General features: G+C 45.4%; 1 protein-coding gene across 3 annotated transcripts in view; it reads left to right on the top strand.

Moving 5' to 3' along the window:
• The first annotated feature begins 8,081 nt into the window (after positions 1–8,081).
• Positions 8,082–23,755, top strand: part of SLC24A3 (solute carrier family 24 member 3) — a 472,778-nt gene continuing 457,104 nt past the window's right edge. For all 3 annotated transcript variants that reach the window (XM_040637939.1, XM_040637942.1, XM_040637941.1), the window contains exon 1: positions 8,082–8,265. In XM_040637939.1, the coding sequence (XP_040493873.1) occupies positions 8,133–8,265 (133 nt within the window). In that variant the 5' untranslated portion in view covers positions 8,082–8,132. The remainder of the gene's footprint in view (positions 8,266–23,755) is intronic.

Raw genomic sequence — 23,755 nt, 5'->3', positions numbered from 1 at the left:
ATGAAGTCCTAGAGGAAGTACCAACCCCAGCCATGTTTCTCCATCTTTCCTTTGCATAGGAATCTTCTGTGGATTTTGTTAAAGAACGAATTCTGATGTAGCAGTTGTGCAGTGGGCCCTGAGATCTGCATTTCCAAACAATTCCCAAGGGATGCTAGGTTCTTGGCCCATGGATGAAATTTTGGGTAGCAAGGACCTACCTGGTCCTTTCCTGGTTGGAAAGGAAATGGTACAGATGAGTCCTGTCTACCTCAGGTGTAAATTTTCAAAGAAGAGATTTATTATTAAACAAGTGACATATTTATTTATTTTTTGTTTTAGTTTTGAAAAAGGAGTTTGTTCGTTTATTTATTTATTTATTTGAGAGACAGAGAATGAGCAGTGAGGAGGGGCAGGAGGGGCAGAAGGGGAGAGAGAGAGAGAAAAAATCAGGCTCCCCGCTGAGCAGGGAGCCCAACGCAGGACTCAATACCAGGGCCTGGGAATTATGACCTGAGCTAAAGGCAGATGCTCAAACAACTGGGCCACCCAGGTGCCCCAACAAATGGCATATCTAAGTACCTGAAGGTAGCACCCACGTTATAAACATTTGAGGAAATCTCTCCAATGACTCAAACTCTGGGGACAGAGAGCGCTACATGTGACTTAGCAGTCACCTCAAAGTCAGATGTTGCCTGAGCAGAAAGGGTGGAGACTGGATTCAGTCTGAAAGTAAGCTGAACCAGTCAAGGGCAGGTAGGGTAGGAAGGAACCACTTCCAGGCGGTCGGAAATCACCCCAGGAGGATGTCTACCACTGCCACCAGGGGGCGCGCTACCACCGCTTTTTAAGGTCCGCTGCGGAGACTGTCCCCTTCTCTCGGGGTGGCTGGTGGCCTGGGGGATGAAATGAGATAAGGAAATGGATACAGCACTGTACAACGTGGGGCCATCCCACTGACTTAGAGCCTGACCTCGGGTCTCTCGAGTGACAAGGGCTTGGTGATGGGTTACGTGTTTACAACTCTAAGGAGTTGAGCTGGGCTTGAAGTGGACTCGATCTGCAGTTAGATTCCAGGTGTTGGGGAAGAGGCGTTTGGTGTGATTACCCTCATTACAGATCACACAGGGTTTACTCAAGTGTGAAGAGCAACAGGTTTGGCATCTCTTTCTTTTGGCTGTTTTGTATTTTCAAAATGCTGCCTTGCCGCAAACAACTTTCTGAGGAAGGGTTGGCACCATCTTTGTAGTTATCAGTGAGAACACCATGGAACAGGGAAGAAAAGCCTGCACTTTAGATCTGTGGCCAAATTAGAATCAGAAGTCCAGTTTCCTGCTCCAGCGAGCCAAGGCTGAGCACCTGGGTGGGCGGCCCCTCCTCTGCCATCCTAGGGCTCCTCGGAGACAAGCCTCAGGGCACAGGGCAGCCAGGAAATGCTGGGCAAAGTGGCCTGGAGCACCGACCTGGTCTTCTGCTCAGTCCTGCCAAAGTCAAACCATGTCAATTCCTCTAATTTAAGTCAACTGTCCTAACTACTTACACATGAACAGATTCTTTTAATTTTTCCTTATTTTTTAAATTAAAAAAAAATAGGACATGCCAATGCCAGAAAAATAATTTCAAAAATATAAAACAGTATAAAATAAAAAGTGAAAGTTCCTCTTTATTCACTGATCTCATCCAAAATCCTGTAATCCCACCCCCAGAAGTAACCATTGTCAGCCATCTAAAAAAAAATATATATTTTATATTACATAAGTGTAATTTTTTAAAATACAAGTATATTTACATATGTTTATATATTATACATATTTATATCTTTCTACATAAATGTAGAGAGATCTATATATTTTATATCCATCTATATTTATATCTATATATATTTTGACATCTATTTGCTTATCTAGAGACACATATGATTTTCCTTAACTTGACAAAAAGGACATAATTCATAATACAGCTTGCTTTTGCTACTTAAGATGTATACCATATTTATCAGGATGAGGTCTTGAAATGCAAAAATGATAAAACATTTTATAGATCTATTTTCTTGATTAAAAACATGGGATTCCTAAGCCTAGTATTTGTATGTTAATAAAAATAAGCCTCCAGGGCCCTCCCTGCCATACTCAGTGTCCTGTGTGCCTGAGTTTCCATCAACAAAATAAAACTAGTGGGGTTTATGTGTTTTCTTTCTGATTATTTATTTTTTTTTTTGGAGAGAGAGAGCAAACCTGTGTGCTGGTGGGGAGGGGCAGAAGGAGGGTGAGGGAGAGAGAATCTCAAGCAGACTCTGGGCTGAGGGTCGAGCCCAACGTGGGGCCAACTGAGCCACCCAGGCACCCCTATAGGAATCACTTTTATTTGTGATTCCACTCATGTGAAACAGAAGGTAGATATAGCCATGGCTATGGGGTATGTTTGTATAGCCTGTCTTTATTTCTTCCAAACATCCAAAACAAGTCAATTAAAAATATTGACAAAAAGGCACGAGGTAATATATTTTTCATTTTTAGATTTGCCCCCCAGGATCCACCAAAAATATATGCCAAGCTGTATTCCCCAGAACAGCAGATCTCAAACCTTAACATAGAAGAACCCCTGGGAGCTTGTGCATACTGCAGATTTCCAGGCTGGGGCTGGGAATTGACATTTCTAGCAAGCTCTCTTGTACTTTTTAAGTCCACTGACATTTGATTGAAAGGCTCCACCACGGACTGGGTGGGAATCTCTCCTGATGGTACCTATTCTACTCTACTCTCATTTAGAAGTAAAAGAGGGTGGAAAGAATGCACAAGAAATGGGTTGTGTTTTTTCTGTTCAAAGCTGTGTCCGAATCTTATGCACATCTGACAGCTTCTTCTAGGCTTGTCTTGAAAAGCTTGACCCCCGAAGTTTGCTGGTTGACCTGTTGTCCTGCAGTTACCCTGGGGTAGTGTAACCGGTTTGAGAAGCAGCTGGTGACTGTTTCAATTTCAGCCGAAGTTCCTTATACAACTAGCCAATCTGGGAGGTCATTTGTCTCTGATCCAGAGGCAGTGGTTTGGTTATTCTTGGCTTGCACTAAACTTGGAAGGGAACTGAAGCATCAGGTAAAAACAATCTACACCTACGCAGCATGAAAAAAATAAATCACAGCTCTACACACCAGTGTGGACAGATCCCACAGAAGCAAGCATCCATTTACCCGAAGTTCAAGGACAGACTACAATGACCTGAGAGGAATTATCTTTGGAGGGTTATTGCCTGCTGCGGGGTTGGCACAAGGAGTCTTCCAGGGAGGGGGTTATTAGGAAATGCTCTAAGTCGTGATCTGGAACCCATGTAGGGTGTACATACATACATACAATCACTGAGCTCAATGCTTAAGCTGCGTGCATTCTACTGTATGTACATTGTGATACATACTTTTTTTTTTTAAAGATTTTATTTATTTATTTGACAGAGATAGAGATAGCCAGCGAGAGAGGGAACACAAGCAGGGGGAGTGGGAGAGGAAGAAGCAGGCTCATAGCAGAGGAGCCTGATGTGGGGCTCGATCCCATAACACCGGGATCACGCCCTGAGCCGAAGGCAGGCGCTTAACTGCTGTGCCACCCAGGCGCCCCGATACATACTTTTTAAAAAAGATGATGGGTGGTGCAGTCTGTTAAGCATCCAACTCGTGGTTTCAGCTCAGGTCATGATCTCAGGGTCGTGAGATCGAGCCCTATGTCAGGCTCTGCGCTCAGCTCAGAATCTGCTTGAGAGTCTCTCCCTTTCCTTCTGCCCCTCCTGCTCGCATGTTTTCTCTCTCTCTCTCAAATAAACAAATCTTAAGAAAAAAAGATGACGGGCAGCTGTGAATATGACAGTGTTCCACCAGAGAAGAAAAAATCTACAGCCATATCCATGTGGCGAATCCAAATGGCCGAACAAATGCAGATAGTTGGGCAAAAGGAAAATAAAAAATTGGAAACCATCATAAAATGAGCAGTTTCTTTTAACTCCGGTTTTAAACCGAACACTTAAAGTAACGTGAGCCCTGCCTCGTAGACATGGCGCTCTCAAACAGCTCAGGATGTGGAGTGTGGACTCACACACGTACGGGAGTAATCATTCTGTGTTCTTTAAAATGCTGACAGCTCAAGAACAGTCTACAGGAGCAGTTTTACTGGCTTTCAAGGAAGGCAGCTGATAAGAACGGGGGGGAGGGGGGACAAGAGTCAGGCTTCCCAGGGTAAAGTTGGAGCTTCATCCAAATCTGGGTGACTGCATGTGCACAAGGTGACAGCGGGTCACTTTGGTCAGTGCTGTAGTTCACCAAGGTCAGGCGGTGGCGGGAGGCCTGGGTGGTTGTCTCCAGGCACATGGAAGGAGTACTATACCTGAGGTCTGTTCCAGAAACATTCCATGGAAGAATTTCTCCCTTTTATTTCCCCATCTGCCAACATCTGGCCTTATTGTGCTTAAAAGTCTTCTGTGAGGAGCGCCTGGCTGGCTCAGTTAGTAGACCATGAGACTCTTGATCTCAGGGTTGTGAGTTCAAGCCCCTCTTTGGGTGTAGAGCCTACTTAATAAAAACAAAGTACAATAGGTGTAAAAAGGTTTTCTGTGAAAACCTTTGGTGGTCTTCCCTTTTTGCTTGGGCCACATCTCCCTGTGTTAGGGTGCAGCCATGGTGAGTACTTCAGCCAGCAAGTGGCTTCTGGTTTTCTCGTTTCTTCCCTTCCTTCCTTCTCAGTCGGTGGTTTCTCTGACACAACTGGCATTGTTTGGTGTTATGAAGATACGACCTTGCTTTGTTGTGGAAACTGCTCTGTCAGGTCTGGGTGCTGTGGGCGAGGTGAGGCTGGAGACCTGGAAAGAACGCAGGAGGGCCCAGAAGCTGCTGGTTGTCTGGGCGCAGATAAGGCCCCACTCACTGGCTGATGTAAGAGCTCTCCTGGGCTGAGCATCAGCGAATGTGGTCATGGGAGGCTTTTAATTCTTTGTTATAAAGGCAGAGCTAGGAGAAAGATGAATCACTTCTGTGTCCCCGCATCAGGCCCAAAGTCTTTACACACAACGGAAAGTGGAACGTGGATGGGAGGTAAAAACAGGGGGCATGCATGGTGAACCCCAGCACCTCGCCCTGGGTGGGGAGGTGCCTGGCTTATTCCTGGAAGGGTGAAGGCCCCAGGACATCTTGGGCTGATGCCTCTCTTCCCAAGCAAGCTAATCCTCAGACTGACATAGCAGGGCCTGGAATTTTCTCCCTACGGCTCCCTGCACAAAAATGTGAGATCAAATACAAACAGATTAAGAAATAAAAGGCAAAAGCTACCTCAGGATTGATGACGATCTTGATGGTGAAAGATAAGTAGCACATAAGTTATTTCAGCTCTTGCTTCTAACAAAATTCAGTTTCGGGATTGGGGGTGGGGGTGGGGCTTCTGAAAACTAGGAGTGAACAGGTAGGGCAGAAATAACTATTTTCCTTGGAAGAGGAACCCACTGGGGTCTTCCTCCCTTCCCCAGGGCTGACAGAGAACTTAGGCGTCTGGTCTCCCCCCACCCCGCAAGTGTGCCTGTTGGAGAAGAGGGTCTTCCCTGACCCGAGAAAGAACCTTTCCTCACCTGCCTGTAGAGAAGCCATCACCTCAGATGAGGTGAGGGACTCACCTGCCAAGGGTGCTATCAAGCCGGGGAACAGATTTCCCCATCTTTCTTCCTGGGTGGTGATTGGCTCAGGGGTCTTTGTTTTACTTCAATACCCTCTTTGCTCTGAAATGTCACAATGAATAATAACTCAAAAGTCATTTCTATGTGCCACAGGAGTGAACTCTCTGTCCCTGTCTCTCCCTCCTGCCCTGTTTCTTCCTCAGACTCACTGCAGGTGCTAGGAGGATGTCTAGGGTATCGCCAGTTCCTGGTCTCCCCTCCCTGCTCCGTCTCGGATACCTCTCCCATCACCGGATTACACAATTTCTCATGCCTGTGGCCATTTCCCCCTGAGCTCGTGTTTGTTCCCCAGCCCAATTAGTTCCAGCTTCCCTCTTTCACTTTTATTTTTCCTCTTTACACTATTTGAGTGTCTTCCCTAGTTAGCTGAAGGAAAGACTGTGGTCTGTGCTCCTAACCTTCCAAAACTTCTGTGTCTCTGAACATTTAAGCGAGGTAGCACCACTGGAAAATCCCCCCCCCCCGCCCCACTCCAGCCTGGAGGAACTTACATAGTTTTAAATCCTCCTCCGTACCTGGGAACCAAAGCAAAAGCACAACCACACCAGCATCATAGGGAAGGTGCTCTGTGTGTCTGGGAAGATGCCAAGCTGAGAACAGGAGTAAATAAATGACATGCCTAAGAAGCAAAAGTCTTCCAGTCTCTGTGAGTGAAACGGTCCCTCTGGGGAAAGGAAGCCACCTTTGAAGGTTTGCTTTGTCCTTTGCGGAGACCCTGCTGTCCCAGGTGCTGTTTGGGGTCATCTGAGAGTCTGTGGGCTAGGAGATCACCCACAGGAAGGGACACACTTGGACTCTGTGGGTACTCGCAGACCTAGAAGTGGAGAAACCTCCTTCCTGCTCACCTGTCTAGATGTCTGTGGCTAGGATATTCACAGAAGACAGTCACCCAGACAGATCCCTGGTTTCCAAGTAATCGTTTTTTGAACCCACCCCTTTTTTTCCCAGCCCCACAACAAAGGCATCTCCTTAGAACTATTCATCTGTCAATCTGCCCAGACATAGAGAGGCACCTGGAAACCCCAGGAGGCATGGTGGCTGGTTCTGAGACCACTAGGTGTTCTTTCTAAATGGGCACCTTCTGCAGGGCTGTGGGCCGGGCCAGACTCTAAGACACCTTATGTAGGTGAGTGAGGGCAGGAGTAGAACTGGGGGCAGAGGAATGGGGAAACTAGGGCTGTGACCTCAAGGGGTAGGGGCAGGGTGGTCCTCCCTGCGGAAAGCCAGGGAGGGACCCTCAGACCGCCTCACTGAAGGACAGTGCCAGCTGCCCCCCCCTTCCTTCAGCCACAGCATTGGGTTGGGTCCAGAGCGATCGGGGAGTGAATTGTGAACCGGGCCAGCAGGGGAAGCCAGGGCACCCCCCAGTGAGCCAAGAGCCTCCAGAGTCCGGTTCCAGGTCCAGAGCCTGGCGCGCAGGGGATCCCCACAAGGGGGCGGAGGGAAACCCAGGAGGCCCGCGGGAGGAGGCGCGGCCAGCGGCTGGGCGCGCGCAGCCGAGCGCACTAGCGGCGTCTTAGCTCGGGGCAGAGGGTGGGGAGGGGGCTGAAGAGACCCTCCGTTTCTCCGAAGTTTCCGGTGATTCCTTCAGCCCGGAGACCCGCCTCCCGGTGGCGTGCTCTCCAAGAGGGGGCCTTCTGCGCCGCCCCCCTCTCCCTGGCACCACACGGCCGAAGGATCGCGCACGGGTCTCCCTCCCCAGCGCAGTCTCCTCCTCACGCGCCCCCTCTCCGCCGCGCCGGCCAGGGAGGGCTGCGTCCCCGGCACTGCCCCCCGCCCGCGCCAGAGCCCGAGCCCGAGCCGCCGCGCCGCCGCAGGCTGCGGGAGCTGCGCCGCCCGTGCTCCCGCCTCGCTCGTGCTCCCGGCGCGCCCCGGCCCCACTCGGCCCCGGCTCCTCGCTCCTCGCGCACGGACCATGGAGTGAGGGGGCGGGCGGCCCCGCGACGCGCTCCCGCAGCCGGCGAGGCCGGAGCCAGCGCGGGTGGCCTCGCCAGCCGGCGGAGTTGGCCAGCGGCTGGCCCTCCTCCCGCCGGTCCTTCCCCGCTCCTCCTCCTCGGCCGCCGCCGCCCCCGCCTCCCGGCCGCCCCCGCCGCCCCCGCCGCGCCGCCGCCCGAGGCCGAGCGCGGACGCCGAGCGTGGGAGCCATGGCGCGCGAGGAGGAGAGGGACCCCGAGCGCCGGGAGGCGGCGGCGCGGGCCAGCGGCGAGGAGGAGGAGGAGGAGGGCGAAGAGGGACTGAGCGACAGCGACGACGAGGACGAAGACGACGAGCCCGGCAGCGGCGGGGAAGAGGAAGAGGAGGCGGCGGCGGCCGAGCGGGAGCGCAGCGAGGACGCGCGGCTGCAGCGCGCAGGGTTGCCTCCCGCCGCCGTCCCCGCCGCGGCCGCCCGCGATAGGAGCGGCCGCCGCCCGCCGGGGCCCCCGCCGGGGCCGCTGCCCTGCCGCCCGAGGATGCCGTCGCCCGACGACGAGGACCGCGAGCGTCGCCGGAGCCGCCGGAGGGACCTTCTGCTGAGCCAGCTCTGCTTCCTGGCCTTGGTGGCGCTGCTGCTCTGGTCGCTGTCGAGCATGCAAGAGCATAATGGTGAGTGCTCGAGGCTCGCCCCGAGTGGGCGCTGCGGCTCTGGCAGCTCGGGGCTCTCTGGCCAGGCGCGGGGCGAGCAGGCTGGCCAGTGGGAGGGGGTGCCGGGCACGAGGACTCCCCCTGCCCCTCGGAGGGGTACGGGAGGAGGGGGCCCTGGAGGCGAGAACGGCGCAGCGGAGAGCGGCCGGCATGCGGGGCCGCCCGACTGGCCCCAGGAACCCTTACCTGTGCCTTTTAGCTCCGTCCTTCTTACCCACCGGCCAGAGGGACTGGTGGTAGAGGCGGTGGGGACTGTTATCCTAAAGAATCCCCCCAAGGCCAGCAATAAAGTTGTCCTGCTATGAATCGGTACCTGCGCAGGTAACCACCTGTACACCTTTGGTTTGTTGAGGGCACGAAGAGGGCTGGTTGACTGGTGAACACGTAATTCTCCGGTGTTCCCCATATAGAACAGGCGGTATGGACCAGGTAGAGAGCTCTATACCCGCTTTTCCAGAACAGGTGCCCGGAACTTCGGGTAGGAAAAAAAGTGTTGGCCACCTGGCTGGGGTTTAGGAATGTACTGGTTCTCGTTCACTGACCACTCACTGGGAAGACTGATCCTTTTTGTGCACTTGCAGTTCTGGAAGAAATGGATTAGATTGCCCTGCCCATCGCGCTGTCTACTGCTCTCATGGTGCCCTGCAGTGGGTCCGCCCTTTACCCACAACTTTTGTCTTATCTTTGTCCTTGGCTTTTCTTGAGCTGAAATACACCTTGTGGAGAAATGTGCTCAGAACAGTTGTCCACTGAAAACAGTTTGGACCCTGGGGGGGCAGCTGTCTAAATAACGGAGGGAAAGACTTGGAAGAATAACTGTTGTAAAAACGGTTTTATATCCCAGCCGTTCACATGGCACAGTTCGTGGGAAAACAGCCGTAAAAATGGTTCTGAGAAAAAACCGTTACAAATACGTGCCTTGGTGTTAAGAGAGATGTAGTTCTGATACAAGGCGTTAGGAGGTACAGAAAAAAAGCCTTTCGATAGTGATGGTAAAAGGGTGGTATCAATTTAAAAAGGGATCTCCCCCCAATTGGCTGGTCTCGTGCTTCCGGGGGAAAGTAGATGGTCAGGCTTGGTGCAGGTCTTAACAGACCTCTTGACAGACTTCCTCATATATGGTAATACGAGAGAGTCCGCCCGGGTCTTCAGTGGAGCTGTTGGGACTCCACAGCTTTCTTCCTTTCTCCTGAATCCCAGATGATCTGGTGATGGGGGCTGACATCGGGCAGGGGACTGTGCTGGGGAGGGCAGTGCCAGACCTGCCAAAAGCAGCTCCTGACTGATTCTTACGAGGAGGGTTTTCTTTCACTGCCTTTTAATCTACTGGATTTTTACGAGTGCAGAGCCAGTCTGTACTTGATGCCACCTTTGGAAAGGACCATGTGAAGTCAATTAAACGCCAGCCATTTTTCCTGCATGCTGGGGCTCTGTGAGTCCTAGAGTTCCCACCACTGTCAGGAAAAGACGTTTTTCTGGATGGAGAATGTGACCCACATAGTTAAGTGCATCAGTGGCAGGGGGCTGCCTGGGCCCTGGGAAAGCTGGGATATTCAGGGGGAGAGGGGTGGCAGACACTCTGCAAACTTGAAACCTGGTGACTCGAATGTCATTTTGAAATGGTTTCCCTAGCAGTGATATTTGTTTTCAGGTGCCACCAACTTGGACCTGGTTCCATAGCACAACTCTTCCCCCTTCCCTTTCTCTCCTCCCATATTCTCTCTGCCTCTCTCTCCCTTCCATAAATGTAGGGCTTCAAGAGACCCCTACCCCAGCAACTGGAGGTAACAGGGAAAAGCCAGCAATGTGAAGGGGGATGCCATCCAGCCCCCAAATGGCATGCCAGTTGTAATTCTGTCTCCAGTTCCCTTTTCTTCAAGTAGATACTCATAATTTCATTACATGACACCTAGCTGATTCTCAGCAAGGCTCAGGTTTTTTGAGCTAATTTTTTTGAGCTAATTAATTAATGTGTGTGAATCTGCAAGTGCTCATTTAGTCTGGGGGGTTGTCAGCACACTGAAGCTTTTGAATAGTGACTTTTACCCTGGAAACTTGGGTGCTGTTCTCCTTAAGGGTCCTTTCAGTATGGATAAAAAGTTTGGAATTTAACCTTGTTTTAAAGACGCTGTGGCTGGGAGAGGCTGAATGATTCGCTTAAGGTCACACAGCCATTGAGGAGTAGAGGGAGGAACCAACCCGAGGTGGCCTGGCTCTTTGATCCCACCTCTGTTCCCTGGTATTCATGCCACCATCTGGGTGCAGCTTTGTAATATTTATATAACCACATGAGGGGTACCTTGCTAATGATCAAAGGGCGATATTTTTATTTATTCACCTTGAAAGCCACGCAGTGATTAAATGAAACTTCTCAGAAGCCTGTTTTCTAACACATATTGGTTTTTCTTTTCTTTTCTTTTTATAAAGAGGACACTCCTTTCACCAAACCAAAATAGGTGTGGCAGTTGTGTTACACAGTGTTGTATAACACTTCTGATCATATGGAATCTGAGCTCCCTTTCTGGACATCTGACCGAACTCCAGTATAGATTCCTTTCTGCTGAGATGGGACACAAGTATTATGAAAGGAAGTGTTAGTGCTGTAATCAAGACAAAGGTTAACCGTCACGGCAACAAAAGCAGTAATAATAACTGGAACTTGGTGGGTTCTTAAGTACCAGCCAGGCACTGTGCTACAGTAAGGACTCCTCATGTGCATTGCCTTCTTCAAGCTTGCCCACACTCTGCGGATGCTGGAGCCTTCAGCGATGGAGGAAGCAAGAGGGCCTAGGCGCTCTATTTAGTTGTTGCTGATAAAGATCTCCTTTTCTGACCTGTTTTCAAAGCCAATTGAAATAAGGTGTCAGATTCGATAATGAGGGTTTTCTTTTCTTTTTCTTGTTTTTGCAGTGAGAATGGGTTCCTTTTGGGTGTTTTGAGTGGTTTGAAAGTTTGAACTTTTTCTTTGAAGTGAGGAACCTGGTCCTCTTTTTTCCAGAAGTCATGTGAAAAAAGTCCAGAGGTTCTAACTCGGTAGTAATTACAGACATCCCCTCTAGGAAGTTCCTGGGTGGGCGAATAATAAATAAGGAAAAAAGATATATGTAATATATATATGTATAGCTGAAAGTTTATATATATATTCTGACCCAGTTACTATTGCTAATCACAGATCACCCCAAAATATAGTGGTGTAAAACTACCATTTCATGTTTTTGTTCATGGATACTTCGGGTCAGGAATTTGGACAGGGTGTAGTAGGGATGGCTTGTCTGTGCTCCGTGTCTGGGGCCTCAGCTGGAAAGAGCGAAAGCCTTGGTGATTGACAGCTGGGTCTGCAGTCATCTGGAGGCAACATCACTCCCATGTCTAGGGTTTATGCCAGCTGTTGGCTGGACCCTCAGCTGCGCTGTCAACCAGAACACCTATGTGTGACCTTTCCGTTTGGCTTCTCCACGTGCCTTAGTTTGAACTTCCTCAGATCACAGCAGCTGGGTTCCAAGGGGATAAAGTGGAAGTACACAACATTTTTCTGTCTTAGCCTCAGAAGTCACACGGTTTGACTTCCACTGTTTTCTTTCGGCCAAGGCAGTGGCAGCTGTCAACCCAAGTTCAAAAAGGGGGGACACAGATGCCACCACTTACTCAGTCAGGGTATATTGTAACGTGAGCAGGTGGGCATGTGTGTTGTGGCTGTCTTTGGAAAGCCAGGGGTCCAAGGGATAATAACGTAGAAATTAGAGACACTCCCACAGTGGTAAATGGTGACTAATACACGCATATTGGAAATACCTTCCAATCATGATAACAGTGGCAGCGCATCTGAAGTCAGGTGTGGGGTCCACAGATGGTATTTGGAAAGAGAGCTGTGTGGGTGTTGGAACTGCAGATTTCAGTTGCAGATCTGAGAGCCCGTCTTTAGCTTTGTGGCTTCACCTTCCTCAGAGGACAGAGACCGCAGCCTCTGGATCCCTCGTGTGGCCGACAGGGAGGCCTTGCTGGATTCTCCAGCTTTATCTTCCCTCCCTGCTTTCCCTTCCATGCTTCGGGCCTTTCTTCTGCTTCTGAAAAGGGTGACACTTCTAGTCCCAGACCTGTCACACAGGCTGGTTCCACAGTCACTATGACAGCTAGTTCATCCTTCACTTCCAGGCTCAGGATCTTCCTGATCAGACTGGGTCCCCCGTTTTGCTCTTGGAACGCCCTCAATTTTCCCTTCATAGCATTTATCGCAGTTGGCAATTGTGTGTTTATTTGTGGTTGGAGCAACCTGCCCTGTTCACCAGATTCTAAACTCCAGGAGGTCAGGGGCCCTGTGACCTTTTCTCACCTTTGTCATCTGTGTCAGCCACCCATAGCAGATGCTCAGAAGACACTTGTTAAGTAAAGAAGCTGTGTTGATTCCTGAACTACAGTACCTGTGATAAAAACGAGCTGCCGTGCATCAGGAGCTCAGTTACTGGCATACATTTTAATCTCATGATTTATAATTCTGCCCCCTGTCCATCAGATTCAGTATTGTTACCCATTTTTCATGGGCTAACACAGAACTGCGGAAGGTGAGAGCTTTGCCCAGTGTCACTTCATTAAGTGGCAGGATTTGAATGCAAGCCCACTTACGTCCGAGCTGGATGCCACTGCATTCCCTAGCCTCAGCTTGGGAGGACATGAATAGAAAGTGGGAATCACGCTGCCTTTTTCAGTCGACTGGGGAGAGTAAAGGAGTAACAGAAGGTTGCTTTCATAGAAGCAGTATTTTAGAAACACATTGCTTTTCAACCTTTTCTATTTTCTGCCTAAACATATATAGATGTGTCTCTCCTGGCTTTTCTTAGCTGCTCATCAACCCAGATTTTTCTCAAAGATTTCCTTTACTTGCAAGCCTTGAATCCTTGTGGGAAGATTTCTTTTCTTTCTTTCTTTCTTTTTTTTAATACCCCAGAGGGTTGGCAAAGCCAAAAGAATTGCAAAACCAGCCATTTGCTGAGAATTCCAAGGCTTGGTGGAAGTTGGCTGAGAGGACAGGATTTTGGCAACTCTCTTTTTCCTTAAGGAGATTCCTTTTCCTTGAGCGAAGTAAGTTTTTTTGGGGACTGATAGTACACAGACAATTGTGCTGGGGAGACTGAGGTACAGAGAGTTCAGAAGGCATCCTTGAAGTCACATAGCAAATGGCTGGTACTGCCAGAAAGGTGATGCAAGTTTTTCTGCTCTTTTCCTGCCTTCAGTTTCTGTAGAGCTTGTTTGGCAATGACTTCTGTTTATCTTTGCAATGGTGTGAAACGTGGTATTCTCCTGTAGGGTTTGAGAATTAAGGATTCAGTGGAAGATTTTCTCGGAGTGATGTGGTGGTGGGCACCATCCAGCCAGTTATAATCGTGGAATCCTAAGTTCTTAGGCATGGATGGCATCTTCCAGACTGTCTCCTGGAAGATGCAGTTGTCCTGTCCTCGTCCTCATCCCTGGGGGGAGTGATGCTCTTTATTGTCGGGAGTCCTGGGGGCTTCACCATCCCTTGTTGTTTTCCCCACCCTCCACCCCCACCTTTGTAAGTGGTCCCTTAGGAAACTATCTTCAGTGTCACCCCTTGAATGAATTCCTGCTGGGACCCTACTGGTAGAAGACCCAAGGACCTCCATTCATTCACTCAGTAAGCATGTGGCAGGCTTTTTCCTGGTTGTTGGGGTGACAGCAGTGTCTGAGATGGATACCCAGAATATTGTCCTCATGGTGGCTTAGACTTCAGTGGGAAGAGAGGTGTTGAACAGCTAATTTTCAAGAATTACAAGAGAGACGAATGAGAAATATAGGGTGGCGTGGTGGTAAGGAGAAGTTGGAACCTGGAAAATGAAAGGAATTGGTTGGTAATGAATGGAGGACAAAAAAGCTAATTTATAAAAAATGCGCAAAAGACAGGCAATTCACAAAGCAATTGCAAATGACCAGTAGAGACCGGTAAAAATCCTCAGTGTTTAGTAATCAGGAAAATCTAATTTTTTATTTATTTGAGAGAGACAGTCGGGGGTAGGGCAGAGGGAGAGAATCTTCAAGCAGACTCCCTGCCGAGCACGGAGCCCCACAGGGGGCTCAGTCTCAGGGCCCTGAGATCATGACCTGAACCAAAATCAAGAATTGGATGCTTAACCAACTGGGCCACCCAGGCATCCCTCAGGGAAATCTAATTTAAAAAATGATGAGATACCATTTTTTAATATCAGATTGGCAAAAATGAAGGCGTATGATAATGTCAAGTGTTGGTAGAGGTGCAGGAGAGAGACCGCTTCTCTCATTTATTGCAGGCGAGAATGTAAATTGGTTCCCCAAACATCGTGGAGAATTGCAAGGTGATAAAGTTTTAGGCACAGACCCCAAACGGAGCCTTGGCTAATTTTTAATGACATGTGTAGAAAGGCGAGTGGTGGGATTAGAATGGCAGTGCCTAGACATTTGAGCCTTGGGTGGAAACCCAAGTTTCCTGGACCCATCTGTGACCGTGAAGTCTGTTGGTCATGACCCTTTGCACTCTAAAGACATTAGGTGGGAATTCGAGTGAACAGGGCAATGGCCTTTGTCATATCTGGAGGTGTTCAAACCAATACAAGTTGCTTATTTGAATCATGAAATCTAGCCATTGTTCCTTGCTTGTCAATCACTCTTTATTTCTACGAGAGCGAGAATAATTATTGTCAGTTAATCTGGGACCTAGGTGGTGGAATTTCACCTTTGCAGCTTGGTGTTTCTCTTTTCGTTTCCCCCCTGCACTTTTGCAATGCTTGACCACAGCAAACGTCATTTTCACTTCTGTGACATACCGTGAATTCTGAACCTGTGGAGGACAGGAAGTAACAAGCAGGTTTCTTGAATAGGACTTTGATGTAAGAACAAAGGGGGTGGGATTGGGGTGTGGGCCACCAGGAGAGAGAGGATGCCCCCAGTTGACATCAAGAAGTCAATAACACCATTTTTAAGAAGAACATGAGATAATCACTTTTGGACGTTTTGATTGTGATTGCTGGTAGGACATCTGGGTGGAGTACAGCTGATCATTAAAAGTCGAGGTTATAAGCAGTTGCTACAGATAAAGGCCTGGGAATAGTATGCACGAGGGTGAAAATTGTATCTTTGTTTAGCTCCGTGGGTCTCAGTCTTCTCTGCACATTGTAATCACTGGGGAACTTTAAACTTTGCTTATGTCTGGGTCCTGCCCCCCAAAGATTCTGATGTAATGTTTCGGGGGGTAGCCTGGGCATTGGGACTTTTCACAAGTGAGGCAGATAGCTCCGATGTGCAGCCAAGACTGGGTGACGCTGGGTTAGATGGGTGGTCAGTATTTACCTTATCACAGCCACATGTACGCGCGGCTGGGTTTTTCTGTCCTCAACATGAATGCTTTGTTTTTTAAGCCTTCACCACTAATGGAAGCCTGGACTTCCCTCCGGTTGCCTTCATCTTCTCTGCCTCTGTATACTGCCCTTAGATATTCGATCTGGTTCTCTTTTTGAAGAAATCTTTCTCGGATTCTTCCGGCTTGTTCCAGTCTGGACAGGTTGCTTGTTAAATCTGCTGCCCAGCTGTCATCTTGAGATCTCCCTCCAGCTTCGTCCTGCCTGTGGTTTCTTTCCCCCAGCTCTCCCTATGTGGAAAGGATCCCATGTATTTCCTGTCTTTCTTGGTTTATCCCTTCATTTGTGGTGCACGTTTCTGGAGATCACACACTGCAGGTGCCTTCTAAGACAGGGGGTGTGGAAATAACAAAACAAAGGTTTGAGACATTGTAGGTTTGAAAATACATCAATTCTAGCCTCGCACTTTGAAGATTGGGAGTGGGTCGGGAATTCAGGTTGGAACACAGTTTCCACACAGTTTTGAAGGCGTTGCTCTTATAACTTGCAGGGTTGTCCCTGAGAAGTCTGATGCTGTTCCACTTTAGTTTTTTGATATGAAACCTGTTTTTTTTCCCCCCCCCTCTAAAAGCATGTGTGCTCTTTGCTCTGCTCCTAACGTTCAGGGCTAGCACAGCTCAATGATTGGCCTGATTCTGTTTCCATGCATTTTCCTGGGTACTCACCTGGTTCTTTTAATCTGAAAGTTGATGTCCTTCGGATCTGGGAACTTGTGTGATTTCCTCTGTGCTAAGCTCTCTTTTCTCTCTGAATTGTCTGTTTTTTGGGTGTTTGACTCCCGAGATTCATCTTCTGATTTTCTTATCCCTTCTCTCCTGTGTTTTTCTCATCCTTTTGCTCTAATTTCCATAGATTGCCTAACCATATCTTCTGGTTCTACTGAGCTTTTAATTTCTGCTGTCATATTTTTAGTTTCCCAGAGCTCTTTTTTTTTTTCCCCTGTGAAGGTTATTTTTAGCATCCTGTTCTGCTTCATCAATACAGTATCATTACTTACATCCCAACTCGGGTTCTCCAAGTTGCTGTCATCTATTTGTCTGTTTTGTTTTTCATGTTATGTGCTTTCTTCGAAAGTCAAGGGATCCTTGGTGTCTACTCATATTTATGTGAGGCCATTGAAATGATGATTGGAAACTGCGCAGGGAGAAGGGTCTGTTGACTGTTTCTCTGTAAGGTGATCCGACGGGGCCCCGTCACCGGGCAGTGCTCCCACGTCTCTGGTTCTGGATCTTTATCAGTGGGTGGTCAGATTTCCCAGAGAGGGGTCACCCCTTGTCCTGTCTGGAGGGAGATTTTGTGGGAATCCAGTGGGAGAGGAAGTGGGGCTTAGGGGGTGTCGTTCAGTGGAAACGTTCTCCTAGGCTCAGTGAGTTGTCTCAAGGGTGGTTATGAGTGTGACAGGGCTGCGCAATTTATTTTGATACATTGCAGGACCATCCTGAGTTATTTCAGGCTCCCTTCCTCCTGCCCTCCTCCCCTCCTTTCCTGCCTTCCTCCTTTCTCTCTCTTAATCCTGTACACGCGAAACTGGTTAAGAAGTGGTAGGGGAAGAAAGGGATAAAGAAAGCGGGGGTAATCAGAAGGGGGAATGAAGCATGAGAGACTATGGACTCTGGGAAACAAACTGAGGGCTTCAGAGGGGAGGGGGGTGGGGGAATGGGATAGACCGGTGATGGGTAGTAAGGAGGGCACGTATTGCATGGTGCACTGGGTGTTATACGCAACTAATGAATCATCGAACTTTGCATCAGAAACCAGGGATGTACTGTATGGTGACTAACCTAATATAATAAAAAAAATTAAAAAAAAAAAGTGTTGCCTCCTGGGAGGCCTTATGCTCAGGCATGAGGGGGAGGTGTAGTTTTCACCATCTTCTCAACTTTAACTGACTTTTTTATGGAGATAGTTGTAGATTCACAGGCCGTTGTAAGAAATAATGCAGAGAGACTCCCTGTACATTTTCCCCGGTTTCCTTCAATGGTAACATTTTGCAAAAGTCTAGTAAAATATCATAACCAGAGTAGCGCCATTGATAGAAGCCACCAACCTTATTCATATTTCCCGAGTTTCAGTTGTATTCAAGTGTGCACGTGTGTTTAAGTGTATTTGTGTAGTGTTTGTACGTGCGCGTGTACATATAGTGTGTATGTGTGCAGTATGCGTGTACGTGTGTGCATGCATGTATGTGTGTGCAGTGGGTGTATGTGTATAGCATGTGTGGCATGTGTATATGTGTGTATGTGTGTGTGTGTGTTCTGCACAGGTTTATTACCTGTGTCAGTTGCTGTAACCACCACGGTCAGAATGTTGGACAGATCCACCAGCACGAGGGTAACTTGTGTTGCCCTTTTCACAACCACAGAGCCTATGTAGCTTTTTATACAGAAGGAACAGTCAAGGTAAGTAACTCCTGTCATCTCCAAAAACAAAGTTAAAACATTATAACTTCTCCAACAAAAGGCTGCTTGTAAGTTGGGGGTAGGGAGAGGAGCATGAGATCCATCGATGTTCCTGAGCCTGGGCCATGGAGACCTTGCTCCGTGATTGCACTCCCTCCTTCCGGGGACAGCAGCGTGTGCGAAGTGCCAGTAAAGGCTGCATGGGGCTGGTGACCGGTTTCTCTGGTGGATCCTGTTTTCTGTCATTTGCACAGCGTTTCTGAATGAATGCTCCATGAAAAATTTATTCAAGCTGCTTGTTCATTCAGGTGGGTTAGCTAAGCTTTCCGCAATACTATTTTCACCATTATTTGTTTCCTAGGGTATTAGAGATGGAAATCTCTTAACATCTGACTTTATGTTTGAAAAACCTGATGTGAAAGAGAATTACACTCGGGGCCCAGACCCCAGTTTTCTGACTCTTAGTAAATAATCAAACCCCCAGAAAATTAAGGTTAGAAATATATTTAATGCAGATGGACTCAGTGGAATTATTTCAAATTCTGAAATGTTTCTGAAGTGCTGGAATCTTGCTGGGAATTATTTGGCATGCAGTGTAGTCACTAAATGGGGAAAATTAGGGAATTTCAGGGGGAGCTGCTTCTTTGCATCATAATAAAAGATTTGTTTTTTCAGAAATACTGGCCCTTAGGACACTCGTGGCTTGCTTCAGGAGAAAGTTAACCTCGTTGGTTACCTTTCACCTGGCTAGTCACCTCATACAGCCATGAGAATGATTGGTTGTTTTGAAGATGTGTGCCCATGAATTTTTCTTGTTGGGGTCTTTGAGTTAAGAAGATTTCACCATTTTTCATACCTGGCGTTGCAGTTCTAGTCTGTGATCTAAACACCATTTCCAAGCAAACCTCGTAGGACCTTAACACCCTAGGTTTGGAAAACCTGATGATAATCCCCTTCTGAGTGGGATTTCACAGTGTGGTCATTTGAAATCACCAGTGTTTTTGGGGTAAGTGCAGAAAGGAAACTCATTGCACCTATTTTCAATAAATCTGGACCAGAAGACAGGTCAGTTGCAGTATTTTCCAACATTGTGGTATATTCCTCTTTTAGATATTACAAAATTGATAGAATGCTATATAAAATGTCTTGGATAATGCTTTTGAAACTAGAAATATTAATATACAAGAAAATTGATGCAGGATGCAGAACAAAATTATCACCCCCCAGAAACTTTCTCAAACTAACCCTTTGTAATTATACTCTTCCTCATCCCAAACCCCCGATCTGTTCATGGTTTTGTGTTTTTGAGAATGTCATACACATCTGATCCTACAGGATGGAATCTTTTGACACTGGCTTCTTTCACTCAGCAGGATGCCTCTCAGATTTGTCTACATTGTTGCATGTGTGGGTAGTCATTCCTATTTATGGCTGAGTAGTATTTCATTAAATGAGATGTACAATAGCTCGTTTATCCATTTGCCTGCTGAAGAACATTTGGGTTGTTTTTAGTTTTGATAATTATGAATAGAGCTGCCTTTAAACATTCAAATGCAGGGTTTTAAAAAAAAATTTCTCTTTCTCACCTTATTATAGTGCTGACACTCCAGTACAATGTTGAGTTTGAGTGGACATGCTTGCCTTATCCCTGATCTTAGGGAAAAAGCCTTCAGTCCTTCATCCTTAAGTATGATGTTTGCTGTAGGACTTTCATAGATGTCCTTTATCAAGTTGGAAAAGTTCTCTTCTGTTTACAGTTTGTTGAGAATTTTTATCAGGGATGGATATTGAAGTTTTCAGGTGCTTTTCCTGCGTCAATTGATTTTTCTTCTTTAGACAGTTAATATAGTTTGCATGGATTGATTTTCAAATGCAGAATTTGAATCTGTGATCACCCAGGGTATTGGTCATGGTTTTCTTTCCGTGTACTATCTTTTTGTCTGTTTTTGCTGGCCCCAGGAAATGAATGAGAAAGTATTCCCTTATCTTCCTTTTCTAGAAGAGATTGTGTAGAATTGGTGATTCTGCTTTTTAACTTATCATAAACATTTCCCCATGGCATCAAACTTCAAAAGTAATTTTTAATGTCTGCATAATAATAGTATTAACAATCACGGTATTTTTCTTAGTATTTATAGCAAGTGATATTTATCAAACGCTTTGCATGCTCGAGGCACTGTTTAAGTGCTTTTACCTGTAGTGACTCCTTTAATCACAATATCCAATGGAGTAGGTACCATTATGGTCTCCGTTTTACATGCAAAGAGAAACAAGAGGAAGCTTATTTGCTTAAATTTTCTATGTGGCTGGGTAGTATTTGAATTCAGGCTGTCTGATTCCAGACCCCATGGTCTTAACTATTCCATTGAATCCTCCAGTTGTACTATAATTTATTTATTCAGTCCTCCATTTGGGATATTTAGGTATTTTCTATGTCCTCACTGTGATGAATGTTCTTGTACTGAAGTCTTTGATAATCGATGACAATTCCTTTAGGCTGGATTCTTAGAAGTGCTATGTCAGTGTCAAAGTGCATGCCTATTGTAAAGGCTAATAACATCCTGCTATGTAATTTTCCAGGAATTTGAACAAATTAGAAGTTCCAACAGCAACGTTTGAGTGCTCAATTCAGTGTTCTCTGCCAGAATTGAATATTATGATTATTTTACATATTTTAAATTCAATTTGATTGCAGAGAGATGGTATCTCATTGTTTTACTTTGCATTTCTTTGTACTAGTGAAGCTGAATGTTTAAAAAAATGTTTATTTATATTTCTTGTGAGAAAAACTTATTCATGTCTGTTCTCCATTTTTTTCTAAGGGGATAACTGTTTTTCTTAGTGATCTGTAAAGCTCTTTATTCTATGTAGTCATCTTTTCTCCTATATCAGAAGTTTTGCCGCCTCTTTTTTTCCGGTGTACAGATTTTCACTTTTATCTGTCAAAACTGTATCTCTTTTCTCTTGTATTTTTTCATTGTTTTATTCTTAGACCCAGGATCTCAAGTGTGTGTTTATTCCACATAATCCTTTATGTCTTTTTCCTATTTGTATGGTTTAATTAAAAAAAAAAAAACCTCTTTATTTCATTTGGAACTTATCTGAGCTAAGATGAAGATTTAATTTGAACAGATGAACAGATTTAACAGTTAAATTGTTTATTGAATAATCTTTCCTTTACCCACACATTTGTGGTACGACCTTTATTCTGTGCTTGTTTTCTTATGTATCAGAGGCAGTTGTTGTGATGTCTGTTTTGTTCTATTTTCTCATTTATTAATGGTTGTAGCTGATTAGCATATTAATTAACAGATAGGGCAAGACTCCTCTCCCCTTGTTCCGGGAAAAAAAAATTATTTGCTATTATCACTTGTTTACCCTTCCAGGTGAACTTTAGAATCTCTGTTGAATTTTGCTCAAATGCCTCTGGGTTTTGACAAATCTATAAATAATTTGTGGAGAAATGACATTTTACAGCATTGATTCTTTTCATTCCTAGTGTGCTTCTTCATTTGATCAAGGCTATAAAACTAATCTGTCAAAATTCATAATTATTTCCCTATCTCTTTCTTACATTTATTTGTGAACACTATTGTTGTTATTTATTGACTGCTGTTTCATTCTTTACATATTCTCTTAAAATATTTAGTCTTTACAACCTATTCTTAATTCTCTTCTTTATCTTTTATTCTTAAGTTTTAAACTACGTAAGTAATAAACACAAATTTGTTATACCAACCAATTCCTTATATTTTCCAATAGTTTTCTATTAAAGGGAATTATTGTTTTTAAAATTTATTTTTTATGATAAAAATGCTCAACAAAGTAGGTTTATTTATTTATTTTTGTTAAGTTTTTATTTTAATTCTAGTTAGTTAACATACAGTGTGATATTAGTTTCAGGTGTGCAATGTAGTGATTCCACACTTCCATACAACACCTGGTGCTCATCACAACAGGTGCACTTGGAGGGAATTTTTATTTTTTATTAATTAATTTTTTAGGGAGAGACACGTACAAGTGCGAGGGAGCAGGGGGAGAGGGAGAGCTCTTAAGCAGGCTGCATGCCCAGCATGGAGCCTGACATGGGCCTCGATCCCATGACCTTGAGATCATGACCTGAGCTGAAATCAAGAGTTGGATGCTTAAAGGACTGAGCCACCCAGGCACCCCAGAGGGAATTTTTAGATTCATGCTGTAGTTGGGTAGTTTTTTACTGTTGGTTCTTGGTTATGTTAGTTGCTTTTCATTATGCTATGGAAGTTTCCTTTTATTTCTCATTTTCTAAGAGTCTTCTTCTATTTCTTCTTCTTCTTCTTCTTCTTCTTCTTCTTCTTCTATCAGCCATGGAGATGTTGTATGTGGTCAAATGCCTTCTTAACATCTGTTGAAGTGTTTAGTATAATGTAATGTAAATAAATATCCATGTGAAGCTGCTCCTGAGGTAAACCCCAGACAGCCATGATATATTTTTTTCTTTAATAGGATATTGGGTTTGATTTGTTCATACTCCTTATAGGATTTTTGCTGTTATATTTTTGAAAGATATACAGCTTTTCTGCCAGGTTTTGGTGTTAGCATTGCACTAATTTCACAAAACTAATTGGTGATTTCCAAGTTCTCCTATGTTCCAGAATATTTTACGAAGCATGGGGATGGTCTGTAATTTTAAAATTTGCAAAAACATTTATATAGTACTGTCTGGCCTTTACCTGGCCTGTAGCAATCTTCTTAAAAGTAATTTTGGAGAAACTTTTCAATTTCTGCCACTGCTTACTTTTCCATGGAGCTAATTTGTTTTCTCAGAAATGTCCATTTCATTAAGACTTTTTAAAATGAACCAAATTATGCATTGCATTTTGAAATTTCAGCTTGTTCTGTAATTGTGATTATGTAACACTTTCTCATTACTAACTTATGTGTTTCTTTTTTCCTTGAACAAATTTGACTGTATTTGGTTTTTTTAATTATTTTTGGAAGATCCATCTTGTGTATCTTTATCAATTTTGCTTTTCACCTTGTTTTCTGAAACAATTACAGTTTTAATAGTTCTTAAAAATCTTCTCTTAATTCCTTTGTTTTCTAATAGCTTGAATTAAGTGCTTTATTTATATATTTTTATTCCTTCTTGGTAATGGTGCATTTGCCATTGAGGGCAGCTTTAGACTCACCTTATAAGTTTTAAAGTGTCAGGTAGTCCTTATTATACTTTTCAAATAGTCTTGTCGTTGTAGTTTTATTTTTTCCTGCAATTAATTATTTAAGAGAGTGATTTTTAATTTCCAAGTTTATGTGTATATTTTAAAAATACCAATTTCTAATTGTCTTTCAGTTTGTCTGGAGAATATGACCTTTGATTGTGGTTTTTCATTTGCTTCGGTTGTGTGTGTGTGTGTGTGTGTGTGTGTGTGTGGAACACGAGCTGTTTGTGATTGGATAGCCATTTGTCTGTCTTTCATATCTGTCATCTTCTCGTTTCATCATTTCCCTCTTTTTGTCATTTCCTCTTCATTATGCAAGAGTTTCTACATTTTTTTTCCTCCTCAGTGGTTTTATTTTCAGCCTTATGGGTCTGCTTTACTGCCTTTTATTCCATTTAGGTTTTGTTCATGCATTTCCATCTTTTTAATTTCATATCTTGTCCATCCC

The sequence above is a fragment of the Ursus maritimus genome, unplaced genomic scaffold (genome assembly GCF_017311325.1).
Source record: "Ursus maritimus isolate PB19 unplaced genomic scaffold, ASM1731132v1 scaffold_22, whole genome shotgun sequence".
Taxonomy (NCBI): domain Eukaryota; kingdom Metazoa; phylum Chordata; class Mammalia; order Carnivora; family Ursidae; genus Ursus; species Ursus maritimus.
This window is presented reverse-complemented; position numbering and strand designations above follow the sequence as displayed.